Source organism: Struthio camelus, chromosome Z (genome assembly GCF_040807025.1).
Source record: "Struthio camelus isolate bStrCam1 chromosome Z, bStrCam1.hap1, whole genome shotgun sequence".
In the NCBI taxonomy this organism is placed as follows: Eukaryota; Metazoa; Chordata; class Aves; order Struthioniformes; family Struthionidae; genus Struthio; species Struthio camelus.
Genome location: NC_090982.1, coordinates 63,721,201 through 63,734,978, shown reverse-complemented (window position 1 = coordinate 63,734,978; position 13,778 = coordinate 63,721,201). Strand labels below are relative to the sequence as shown.

At 36.2% G+C, this 13,778-nt stretch overlaps 1 protein-coding gene across 11 annotated transcripts in view; it reads right to left on the bottom strand.

The window, feature by feature from the left end:
* Positions 1-13,778, bottom strand: part of TENT2 (terminal nucleotidyltransferase 2) — a 45,655-nt gene that overhangs the window by 21,329 nt on the left and 10,548 nt on the right. For 7 of the 11 annotated variants that reach the window (XM_068927587.1, XM_068927590.1, XM_068927588.1 and 4 more), the window contains exons 8-11: positions 9,574-9,643; positions 5,801-5,877; positions 3,990-4,076; positions 2,254-2,382 (exon numbers count right to left, since the gene is read on the bottom strand). In XM_068927587.1, the coding sequence (XP_068783688.1) occupies positions 2,254-2,382; positions 3,990-4,076; positions 5,801-5,877; positions 9,574-9,643 (363 nt within the window). The remainder of the gene's footprint in view (positions 1-2,253; positions 2,383-3,989; positions 4,077-5,800; positions 5,878-9,573; positions 9,644-13,778) is intronic. The other 4 variants (XM_068927591.1, XM_068927593.1, XM_068927592.1 and 1 more) reach the window with 1 other exon arrangement.

The window sequence follows — 13,778 nt, the reverse complement described above, 5'->3', positions numbered from 1 at the left end:
AACTGATCACAGTTCTGCATGAAAAATATTATTCAGATTTTTTTTCTTCCCCAGACAGCTGTGGCAGCTGCCACAGATGACAACAGCAAATGCCCTCATGCTTGCAGAGCTATTAACATCATTGCAAGCCTACACATTTATATTTGCTTGCAACTCCCACTGTCTTCCCTTTTGTGCATTACTTTTATGCACAGCTCAGTAATTGGCTATTCATGACTGCATACAGCACCTAATACAAGAAATTCCACTCTCCCAATCACTCTTTAGAGTTACTGCAATACTCTGAAAATACACTTTGGGAATAAATTTCCAAGTGAAAAGACCTGCTTCCACTAAAAGGCTAAGACTAACAGTATCAAATGCTTATCAAGTCACAGTTAAGATGGTCACTAACTGCTAGACAGCGTAAGGATACTCCTCCTCATCTCTTGCATGTGCTTCACCTTTGCATAGCGATCTTTGCACCCAGTAGCTCTCACCAGTTTCACTCTTGTATCTAATAATCAGTTTAGCCATTTTATTTTTAAGTTGATTGTCATTCATCTCTTCTAATCAACAATTCTTTTTTTTATTGTTGTTAAGAGTCTACATTAAAAATCCATCACCTACAATATTGTGTCAGAGCTGTGGCAACAGACGTTGCAACTTTTTTTTTTTTTTTTTTCTTTTCACAGAATCAAGTCTATGGAACACCACCGCAGCAAATGTAGAGAAAAGAACATAAGCACAGGATAGACTAACTTACTACCTACTATCCTCATGATTGGTATGTTAGTAATTTGCACACACTACAGGGATCAAAGAATTCAAAGCAACCCAGCCAACTGGATCTCAAGCACACAAAATGCCTTCCTAGATCCTCTACTAAAGATACTCCTCAGTTGAAAGAAAACTACCAGCTTCAGGCAACTGTCATAAAAAGCTTTCAGCCCTCGTACAGAGTGGGTGTAGCATGATCTTGGAACTACTAAATAATTGGCTACCCACCCTACAGTGGGTATCTATATTCCTGGCCAAACAAGCTGTCAAAGGAACTAAACAATCATTATCTCTTTTTATCTGATTAATAAAAACAAACAAAAAAACCCCACTACACAGGTTGACAAAGGGAAAAATCTAAAATGAACATGTACACAGTTTTATCTACAGATGTGATCATAAAATATTAAGGATACATTGTTATTAAAATAAATACAATGAACAAGAACAATCAGCAGGTTACAAAAAAATTAAAACAAAAGATGAATGAATATAAGCAGCAAAATACAAAGTTCATATATAAACTGACAGGAATTAAGAAATTACTTCTGCAGGCATGTTACTCCACAAGACCTACACCTCAGGGGCTCCTTGCCTATCCTTCTGAAATCACCTATCTCCCAATAAATAAGAAGCTCATACTGAGCTAAATGGTTTCTTATGCAATTCCTTAAGTCTTAAGCAAGGATCACAACTTACAAAACTACAAACATGGATTTCTCTAATAATAGACACTAATAGGGGGATGAGCTCATTTCAATCTATTCTACAAGAACATTTCTGAACTGCATAGCTTCCTTGAATTCTCAACAGGGATCCTTAACTCCGCAGGTAAGGCTTCCCAGCTCCAGATAGAAGTTTAATGTTTCAATATGTTAAAGTCGCAAAAAAAAAAAAAGATGCTGCTACTGGCAGTCAAATATCCCAATTTCTAATGGGACACCAGTCACTTAATAAAGGACAGTAATGAGAAAATTTCCTAACCATGTGTACATTCTGGCATATGTATGCCCTCACGTTCAGTCATCAACAATCAAAAAAATCACCCCACAGCATTTGTTGTCCCTTTGAATTTTCTTGAAAGTTCCCAAGTGCAAGAAACTTGAAATTGTGATGTTTAGCTGTTTCCCTTGGAACTACTAAATAATTTGCTACCACAAAGCAATATGTACAGTGGACGTACAGTGGATAGCTAACAAAGGACAGGTTTTTGTTAATGAGAGCTTGAGTTTATTTTATAGTTACACAACATCCTGCAGGTACATTGATTTTTTTTTTTTTCAAGCTGATAACTGATTCCAGACAAGAGGCCCGCTTGTTAGATAAAAATGAAGCACTAAGGAAAGGGAGTAAAAACACTTCGTTTTCAGATTTTTTTGTGTGGAAAAGGATTCCTGCTAGTGTTTAATTTTAAAAGGGGAAACCTACACAAATACCAACTTAAAAAAAACAAAAACTTTAAAAGAACAGTTTCAAAAGGCAAAAAATACTTACTCTGTAAATAGTGCAAAACCATCAACACAAGACTATAGCTGCTTAGAGTACCACGACTGGCATCATTTATGTCATGAAAACTCGCCCACTTCTTAACAACCAGTACTAACGGACGAACTCGATTCTCAACTGTAAGTAAAATAAATACTTATCAGAAATAACTAGAAATACAATAACAGTAACTAGAAAGTGATCAAATAATTTTTATTCCCGCTTGATCAATATGATACTCGTTTTGTACTCTAAAGTTACCTTTTGTAAGCCATTTACAGAATTTACTTAGTTATCCTACAACTACTGTCCATCTTATTTAAAAAAAAAAAAAATGGAAAAAAATTTGCATTTGAAAATATCTTTTGAGTAGTAAGATCCACAGATGCATTACTAGGGCCATGCCAGGTAACCTGCAGATAAGACAAAATTGGATGTGCCAGTTAATGCAGCAGTTCCCTCCAGTTCATTGTACTCATTTCCTGAATTAAACTGCTTCCAGGACAGATCAAATGTAAGTTTTTATTTAGATTATATAAACTTTGAGGACAAGGAAAAGAATTCTTCTGACTGGAAGACACAGAACTCATTCTTAATTTTTCCTCAGGGTCCATGAAAGCAATAAACACTGCATTCAAACAGCAATTCTAAAATTGCCTGGTCCTTAGTGGTTTTTTGGAGATGAGATCTGTTAGACAAAATATTAAAATCAAGACGTAACCTTTTCATCAGGAAAGATGCTAATAGTCACATTCCGGCTCTGAACTTCTGAATTGTGAGGGAATGTAGGTAGCCTTCCGTACAAAGGTTGTAACATATTTTAGGGAGATGTCACTAATCGTTATCTCCTAGGGATCTCACAGCATACTTCATTTATTATTTCCAGATATGTGGAAATGAATCATCAGCCCAGTGAACCACCTTACGATGGACCAGGCAATCACGTGTTTTGGAGAATCTCTTCTAACCTCACATCTTTGTGCAAAGTTTTGTATGCTGCACATCAGGACAGGAATACATCAATTGGCAACTGCTGCATCCAGGACAAGAGATACTGTCTATAACAGCATCAGTTGCTTTCTCTGTTATTTCGAAAATCCCAAACAAACATGCTGCCTCTTACAAGTTATTTACAATGGTTCAGCAGATATGCCTCTGGACTTGGCACTCTTCTTGTAACAAATGTCCTGAATTAAATCTGGAAGACCTCTTAAAAACAAGAGCCCTTGCCACCAGTCACCTAATCCTCTACATCTTTCACTAGTGGTTGCATTAAAAATTATGACTGTTATAAGATAAGATGCAGAAGAATTAGTATACCGATATCATATGAACCCTCAATAACAGAAACATGATATTTCATGAGACAGAAATGCAAATAGGCTCAAATTCTAAACTGGACTTCGCTTTGAGCGTCACAATGGAAAAAATTTCTTTTTAGTTAACTTCATTCTGAGATTAGGTTTTGGTGTACGCTAGTACATGTTGTTTATATATAATTAAATTAGCGTGTCATTAGCTGCCAGCAAGCTTTTCCTGACATTCTTACATCAGTCAATAGTCTATTCCCTCAAGAAAATGTACGGTAATGTCATATTCTCAAAGCTAAAAGGTCCAGTTTCCAGTCTAATTGAAAAATCCCACCCATCAATTGCTGATTTCATTCCAGACATGCCTCCTTAGGTGACCAACCAATAACACAAAAGCAATAGATTCCAGATGCTAGCTCTACTTAATCTACCTACATTTTCTCCTTCTGTGGACCTTCTGCTTCACTTTGTCATATAATCTTTGATCTCTTCTACAGCACCTGATGCACCAACATAGAAGGGCTGGTTTGGAAAAGACAGAAGAGCATCCACAGAAATATTTGTGAATATTATCATCATGCTCACTAAGTTAACCAGCCCCTTGTTTGCTCGAGCATCTAATTCCACAGAATAACAATATCCATATATCTTACACAATGGAGGCAACTGAATTTTTTTTTCCTGGCATGCAGGGTGAAGCCCTTCAGCCATGCAAATTTTAAGTGAGCAGGCTAACACTTCTAATGCTATTTGACCTGGTTGATATGACTTCTAAAAGTTTATATAAAGACTAGATGGTTGATAATAATTTTCATTTGTTTGTTTGTCTGAAGTCACATGAGAGTTTTCTTATCCAAAAGAAGAGAAGACAGACTATGCTTGATAAAGCTTGCCTATTTATGCAGGTCTTGCACATTGAAGAAATTATCCGTTTAATTAAAAGTCTCCCTTAGTTAGTAACTCGATCCTTGACCTCAAGAAAACAGTGATATTTATCACTATCATCAGGAGACATTACGTTAATTTTGACAGTGCATATTAAGGAGCCTGCAAACCTGATGAAGCTGGACACCAAGGCAGAAAGAAAGAAAAAGGCTGGGCCTCACGGACCCCTTCCATTGCTTTTTTTCACATCTAAATTCCTGCCTGTCCCTATAGTGAACTGCTGAGAGGAGTAAGTGCTGAGACATGGGAAACTGGTGGCAGAACCTGGGAACAACAATATTAACATTAGACTTAGTGAAGTGAGCCCATACCTGTAGTTGTGAATGACAAAGATTATTTTTCTAAACTTTCTAAGCTTAGAAAGAAATCCCTTTCTAGGTGGATGCCTTCCTGGGTATACCAGGAAATTACAGTTAAACAACTTTTCCAGGACAAGATCCTCCCTGAATATGGGATACTGTGGGACTATCCTGGTTCTAAGTATTAGCCAAAAGTAACTAGTAAGCATAACTTGTACTGATAACTTCATACCGTAAAAAGGAAGGAATTTATGTATGCAAGAACTGAAGGAGGTTGTAAAGGGTGACCTTACTAGGCTGAAATGCAGGTGGCCTAGAGGAATTAGGCTGAGATCTGCTCCTTACGCACTTATCTGCCAAATGACATCGTGATGCTAAGCAAAAAAAAAGCTTAGCTCAGCAGTAAGAGTGCTGTTGTTATTTCCTCTTTAGAAGTCTGTTCCACAATCTCCTACTGAAATGCAAACTACTGAGGAGAGACAACCCTCTTTTGTTTTGCGGTTAGTCTAAAAATTGAAGAAGTATTTCAAATTTTCCAAGGAAAGACTCTGTATCATAAGATGTTAGCACAGCTAGCTATCAGTCATGCATACCTATCAGTGGCTGTAGGGAAATAAAAGAAATAGGAGATGATATCACATGATAATCATTGGTACAAAGGGAATAATACAATAATGTATTTGGTTCTGCTCCTCTTCCCCCATCTCATTATCTGCAGAAGACTGAAGCAGCCGTTGTAATAAATATGTGGACCTTCATATGAAGATACTTTGTTATCTTCTGAATATTGTAATATTCAATTAAAAACATGGCTGCTGTGTAGCCTCCACACATTTAGAGCAAAAAGAAATTACCTAAAAGCTATCTAAGGAAGCTAATTAGGTAATTATACATAGTAACATAATAGAATAATAAAATTGAGTTGAATATATCAAGACTAAAATACAAACTAAAACTGCAGGCAAAAAGTCACAGAAATAATAAAATATATTAAAAACTTACTGTATGCATAGGTTCTCAGAAGGAATGTATTTCTTATTCCTACAACATTGTTTACGTTCAAGTCAAACTCCACACAGCTATGGAGAAGGAGAAAAGAAAATGAATCAAATGCCATAGCATTTAATTTCAGAATATTTATTACCTATTAATGACAGAGGTAAAGAAATGCAACTTTAAGACAATATTCTAGGATTTTCTTTCTTCACACAGTAAGAGTTAGAGGCTGTGATTTCCACTTTGAGTCTGCATACAGTACAGCCATGGACTTGGAATTCCATTGTCTTTAAAACATGATGTTGATTTATGTGGAGGATGCAGGTAGAACTAAGCTTAGACCTTAGGACAACTTAATATATCAAATAATTGTTGGACTTTTAACAAATCTTTTTCACAACTAGGCTTCAAATACATGATTTACTATGGATAGCGGGTTTGATAAAACATCTTTCGATGCCAGGCAGGATTCTCTGAGGTTTTAGTTTAGCATATCACACCAATGAAAGGAGTAGGAGAACTAACTATAATAGGTCAGAAGGCAAGAACCTCCTTACACATTTCAGATTTAACTGCTCTTATTCCTGAGAGATTCCAGTTCAACAACACACACATCAGTACCCGTACTGTTGCTTGAGTTTGCAACAATGGTTGGAGATAAGCAACAAGCGCTTTGAAGTGAAAGTTTTTTTTAGTAAACAGTGTATATTTTGAGAAAATCATCTTAACTGTTTCAGAGCATGCAATTTTTAGTAATTGTTTCATGATGCTAACAGCAAATAAGAGCATAGCAAACAAGTACTGTCTGCTTTATTTTACCATATCAAATAATCTGAATTTCATATTACTTATACAGCTTAAATACAGTACTCAAGATACAATAACCAAATTTACGGCCAATAAACTATAACAACATTTTAACTTGCAGCAAGAAGAGCCTCTTCTTGAGGAAAGAGTAGGTATCTGCAATGTACAGCTACTTATAAATATACTGAACAGATTTCTGACATCAACTACTTTAAAATATCCTTTGTATCAAAAATATTACGCAATTTAAAACATGAATTAATATTAAACATGACTTTTCAGATGTTTTGAGAAGGTCGTAAACAATAATGCAAGAGCTACTTGCTTGAGCTACTGCTTGACAGTTGTTAAAATAAGCACAAACACCAATAAGAATAGTAGTTATATGTGCAAATATAGCAAAGAAAATTGTCAGGCAGCATATGTAATTTCAGTTAACTCCACTTGGCAAGATTACTTTTTACTAGATGTTGATTAAACAAGTTCTATTGTAGTTCTATTATACTTTAACATGCACGTTTAACAAATGTTGCAGTTACAGCAACTGAAAAGGGATTTGTGCTGTTTTGACTCAAGTTCTACCAAAAGCACTAAAGGAGAAAAAAATAAAAGTCATTTCCACATCAAATGCAGAAAGCTTTTGTGTCCTCTGCGCTACAGAAATGTTGTTAATTAATTGAAGGCCTGACTGGTAGCTGAGCTGATTTTGGAATTACTTCTTGGGAAAGACGACAAAAAATAGGGATAATAAGCTTTTAAGTGCCAATGCTCTTCCCTTACCGTTAAAGCACTAAGAAACCACCAAGATCAAAAAGGAGAACAAACAAAACCAAGCTCAATGCTTTTTTTTTTTTTTTCTCCCTTTCACCAAATCAAATCAAGTGGGCGAGGTACAACTTTCAGGCACTTATTGACCATTGACGCAACACATTACAATCTGGGTCTGGCTGCAGAGATTGGCATCCACTGAATTCTATCACCTTCCCCAGCAGCTGGGTATCAAGAAAACTGGCATTGACAGGAAGCTTCTCACGTTTAGTTTCTGGTTTTGACTAAAACAGGTTTAGTCCCCTGGTTACAGGGTATCCAATCCATTTTTCAAGACCTCTTGGGTGAATGAGTATGTGTATGAGCTGAAGGGAAACATAGGAAAGAGAGCCTGGTAAGAGACCAGAAAGAGACAGATGTTTAGACAAAACACGCATGGAAGTGAAAAGGTACATAATGGGAAAATACCTGGATGGTGGGGGGGGGGGGGAGGGAAGGAAAACCAAAGAGCGAATTGTACTGTTCCCCCTCCCCACCCCCGCAAAACGTAATGGGCAGCTTCTAGTCTAAGAAGATTATCCTTTGAGTTAGTAGGAAAGAAAGAATCCTTCAAATCCTGTCTATAAGGTATATGAATATTATGACTGTCACATTTTTTTGCAAGTGACTATAGCAAGGACTGTAAATGCCTACAAAGAATGCCCATTTTCTCACTTATTCACTTCCATAATTAAAGTTTCCTTTTAAAACTCAATTTAAAATTGAGAAAAAAAAATCTTCCTTTACCTCCATGATTTACTCAAGATTTTTACCAGGAATATATTATTTAATGTATCCATAGAAAGACTAGCATTGTTGTATGCAGGTAAGCTGTATACCCCAGATTTTAACTTGATAAGTTTAATATTTTCAGAAAGTGTAGGAGAAACAAGCTACTGTACTGGATAAGAGAAAGGTATTACACAAAAAATATTTGAATCTTTAAAAGGCAGACAACCACACAGAGGTAAATATGGGGTTAGAGTGTAAATGAAAAGAGTATATATCAAAACCCTAAAAAGTATTGTATAATCTCAAATGCAAGAGGAGCTTAACTGGAGGGTGTTTATTAGTTCAAATTGCGAACATGACAGATTCCGTTCTATCACAGCAGGGTTTTTGCTCTGATAAAAGAATACTACACAAAAAGAGACCAGAGAAGTGGGTTGGTTTGTTTTTAAAGGCCAGAGAGACGGGGTTGCAGAATTTTAGAAGTGTGTGGGCAGGATAAGACAGTTAGGCACAAAAAAGTTGCTCAAAGTCCTATTCACTAAGAATAGTGAAACGATGTTATTACATTAAAGTGATATACATAATTCTTATGTGATGTAGTCCTATAAGTATAGGAAGATTTGAACATTACTCAGACTCTCAGAGTGCTTTGTACTTTTTTTTTTTTTTTTTTTTTTTTTTTTTAAGTGACATACTCATACAACCATGACAACAACAGCATGGTTCTCTATACTTTGTTTATGAAGACAGGAAAACAATTGAGAGGTAGTAGAATAATGTACATTATAACAGTAACGTACAACACATCTACTTTTTTCCAACTACTCCCTCCTTTAAAAAATAAAAATAAAAGTCACCAAGTCAGTACCGAAAGCTGTGAATAGAGCATGTAACACTACACATTGTTTTCTTAATTAAAAATGTGTGAACTATTCATTTTAGAAGACTATATTCTGCTATTTTCTAGGGAGGCATTCTATATTTTAACAATGTCATTACAAAGAACTAAGGCTTGTTTTATAGTTTTTATACAATATAACAGCTGTGAATCACTCTTTAAGTAGCTCACTATTTAAGATGTTTGTACAGAAAGCTAAATTATCTTTCACAGCAGTTTTCTTCCCACCTTTATTTTCCTGTGAAGAAGCATCTGTTAACTAGAGTCTACTACACAGACATTAGCCATATAAATGGTATTCTAACCATATATGCTATTAATTCACACCACAGAAACTAAACAGCATTCCAACCACAAAAACTGTTGCAGAGAGGTAAGCTGATTGCCACTGCACATTAGCTGTACAAATTTGCAACCTCACTACAGTACAACGCAAATAAGCAAAGCATGACTTCAGTGAAACTATTCACACGCACAGTAGATAAGTACCGTCCTGTTTTAGAGTCTAAGAAATGATGGTGAACACAGTACTTGCCTGACTTTATCCCTGAACTTCACTATTGGCACTTTTGCTCGAATCAGCTGAGGTCGCTCAATGTAGCTTGCTGAAAGGCAGAAAAATACCGAATTAAATCTCATGCAAAGTGCTCATGTTAAAACAAAAACAAAACAAAAAAATAAAAACAAAAAAACACCCCCCCTCTTCAAAAAGCAGCATGGAGTCAAACTGACTGGTGACCTATACTAGTAACAGCTTATTAAGTGTATCAAAAATATTCTCATAAAACATTGTGATAAATTAAGTAACCTTTAGCAACTGGCAACAAAAATACAAATCGAGGAAACTGTGTAAAAAAAAAAAATAAATAAATAACAAAGCATGAAACATTAGAGAAAAGCACTAGTGGAAGATATTTAAGTATATTCAAGAAATTTAAACATAAGGAGCTCAGTTCTACAATGCCTTCACTGAGCAGTACTTATAATACAAATCCTGAGTAATTATAATCACAGTTCAAAAAGAAGGGAGGAAGAACAGACCCCTAGACGGCCAGATACCTAAACCTGGCACTATGTTGTGGAGGGGACACATCATCTGCTTACTTTTTCATCATGCATTGTGCTTACTGTTGAAGTTATGCACTTTATTGATCAAAAAAAATTAACATTAGTGTATCTTCACTATGCAGGCTTGAGGTTTCCTTTACAAACTCTTCCTCTGACAAAATACGTACCGACAAATATGTTTCCTATTGTATTAATACTGAAAATAAGGCATCTGATTCGCAGATATGACATCGTTTTCCATCAAAGACTGGGTAAATTCTATTTGTCTTTTGCTTTAATGGAGATAGGACATGCAAGAGATATACAACCACAGGACTGTATCTCAGCTGATTATCCTCACAGTACAGACATGCAGGCTTAGTACCAAGCCATCCAAACCCGAAGTTATTAAGCCCTGTTAGACTCACGCACTGCCAAGTGCGTCTTTGCACTTTGCTCCCCAAAACTCCTGCAGCAATCATATTATCTGTGATTTCCTAATTCTTCACAGTATCTCAGATAAAAGGCAGTTGACCATAATCCTTATTAAGAAACGTGCCCAAGGTGGTAATGGAAAAAGAGAGAAAAGCAGAGTACATAGTTTAACAGTATGAATCTAGGAAAACAACAGTTTTAGTAAGTTATCTCATGCTGCAAAATGTAGATGCACTTGAATTTGACCATATTCAACATTATACATTTCCTCCTTATTTGAATAAATTAAGCTAAAATTAGTATGAGTAAGCATGACCAAGGTAGGAGTAGTGTAGATTACAAAAAAAACCTTAAAAACAAAACAAAACAAAACTAGTCTTTACTTCTTGGGAGAAAAAGGGGGCATTTCTTTGTCAGTTTGGATAGCAACCTTGATTAACCAGTCAGCTAAACTGCATTTGGGTAATAACTTCAGGTTTGAAGTAAAATCCTACAGTATAATACTCAATTAAGAGTAAATTTTGTGGGCTTAGGGTTTTTTTTTTTGGATGCTTTCTGGAAGAGTTTTATGGAGCTGCATGTTTGGACAGGTCTGTCCCAGTGTAACCCTTTATCTGAATTCGAATACGTTGTAGGATCCTAAGTAACACATAGGCTGGTAATGAAAAACAGGATAATCTTATTAACTTACTAATTTTAAAGAAAGACTATTACAACTGGCTATAAAAAAAAATTTCGATCCACATTACCTGACTGGACAATCTAGTACAACTCAGTATAAGTATCCCCTCTCCCTAGCTGCACCTACAGGCACATCCAAGCATCCCTCCTCCAGCACCTCAGAACACTGAATGTGAGGCTATAAAGCACGCAGAGCTCTCTGGCTCCTTTCCTTTCACTGCAAGATTTAAGACTAAGGTGCCCAACACACAGCCTATGGCAGGGGTGTGCGTGTACACACGCACAACACTTCAATTTTCCTTGCTATGATCTTTCTAAAAAGAACCCTGAAGGACTTAACTGGATTCATTCTAGTGGCAATCCACTTCCAAGCATATCCTTGTCTGCAAGTGCCTCCCAACACTTGATGGGTACTCCTGCCGCATTGGCAGACCAACAAAAGAGGGAAGGGAAAAAGAAAGAAAGAAAAATAAAAACCCACCCCATTGAATCCAGTCTGTTCCCCAAGGGTAAAACAAAGCAAAGAGAGGATGTTAGAAGGCAGTGACTTGCTGCTGGGTACCCTCTTTTCAGCTCACACTGATGACATCATTACCAGAATCTCTACTGTGCATAAGCATTACATTTTCATAAATACCAGGGAAGAGAGTCACATACACAGATTGTGCAATTCTAAAACACATCCAGATTGAATGCCTTAGTAAACTGAACATCTGATCTTGCTGCTATGACCAGAAGGGCCAAAAACCACCATGCAAAGAATTCTACATAGCTGCTCCACAATTTTCAACAACTGTTATGTTTATGAAAAAAATCACAGATGCCCCTTCAGTTGTAGTAACAAAGAACATAATCATTTCAAAGAAGACTAAACACTCTTATATGTAACCCATTCATGCATTATTTCAGATCAAACAGCTTAAATCTCCTCTTTCTTTTGCAGAGAAAAAGCAACTGTATAAAATATTAATCCCAAACATAGTACATGCCAAAAGGTTTTTGGCACCCTGCACATGTAGTCTAGTCTCATTGGTAGGATTACACTATAGAAAGAACCTGGGGGGCACAGCAGTTCAAATGCAGAGTCATGAAGGATCTAGGAGGGTACAACCCAGAGTATTATGAATTAATCGTTGATGCTTGGAATTCACTCACTTTTCTCTCAAAGTGACAACTTTTTGTAAAACCATGTTTGTGACTGAATATAAATGTTTTCCTCCATTGATATCAAACAATGTTTTATAAACTGAATCAGGTCCACGTACAGGCCTTAGAAAACTACATGCTTTTAATAAAAGAATACAGAATAAAACAAACAGTAACAACAGTCTAGTGCCAATTAATTACTAATAACATTTATTGATCACATCATGTGGTAAACTTGTATTAATCACAACAAGAGACCAAGAGCTCAGGAGACAGCAGCTACTCCAAAACAGTCTGAATGGGAACAAAAAGTTAGGGGTGTTTTGGTTTGTTTTGGGGTGGGTATTTTTTTTGTTTTTGTTTTTGTTTTTTTTTTTAAATCTGACTATATTTTCAGCTGAGAGGAATACTTGCATTTGAATATTCTTCTAGGCAAGAGTTCAAAATGTCCATCTTAATGGGCCTAGAATGACATCATGTAAGTTTTATCATCTGTACAATGCAGCAAAGAAAGTTAGAGTCTAGTTAATAAATTGTTTTTATAGCAGGAAGCTTAGAGATAGCATACAGTTACAAAAATCTGCTAGGGAGACATGTCAAGTGTAAGAAATACTGTTTCCAGGTCATGTTTATTAAGATCCTCTGACTGCTTTATCTCATTTGCAATCTTATCATGAGCAAGAAAGAGCGATAAATGCCTTAAGATCTTAACCCTAGTCACGTAGGAATGCATAGAGAATGAAGAGTCCTTTTTTCAGGGAACATTTTGCTTTCTACCCAGTGTTTGGGGGGGGGGGGAGGGAGAAAAAAAAGACAGACTTATGTCTATACCATCATGCAGAACTTTATATTCTCACCTACCAGTAAGTCCTTCAAGGATGTTCACTCATGGATTTTGAGTTCAAGTTACCTTGATCCCCCTGGCTGTTGCATTTCACCCACTAAACAACTGGTGAGCAGATACCATTCTGATATTCTAGTCTCAACAGTACTGCGCCTCTTTGTATAACTAAGAGAAAATGAGCTCTTTCGTATTTATTCAGATATTAAACACCAGTCAACCCAGTACTGCTCGATTGTTGTTCAAATGAATCCTATCTAGTTTGAATGAATCTAAAGAGATTAATCAACGTGAGGTTTACTATCAGTGGATATACTGATGGATATACTCTCTTCAATACATTATAACAATGATCACCTCAAATTTACTTTTCACATTTCTAGAAAGTGTTGGTTCCAGTCTACAGTTCTGGGATGTTAACCACTATTGTAAATATAGGTAATCTGAACATGCATGTGCAAAACGTTACAAGTCTACCTGACGCTATGTACTCTGCTGGCCTTAGAAACGGAACACGTTACTGCTATCTTTATCTCTTGCCTCAAGCAGAAACACAGCATCGAATTTGAGACTAATATGTCCCCTAGGAA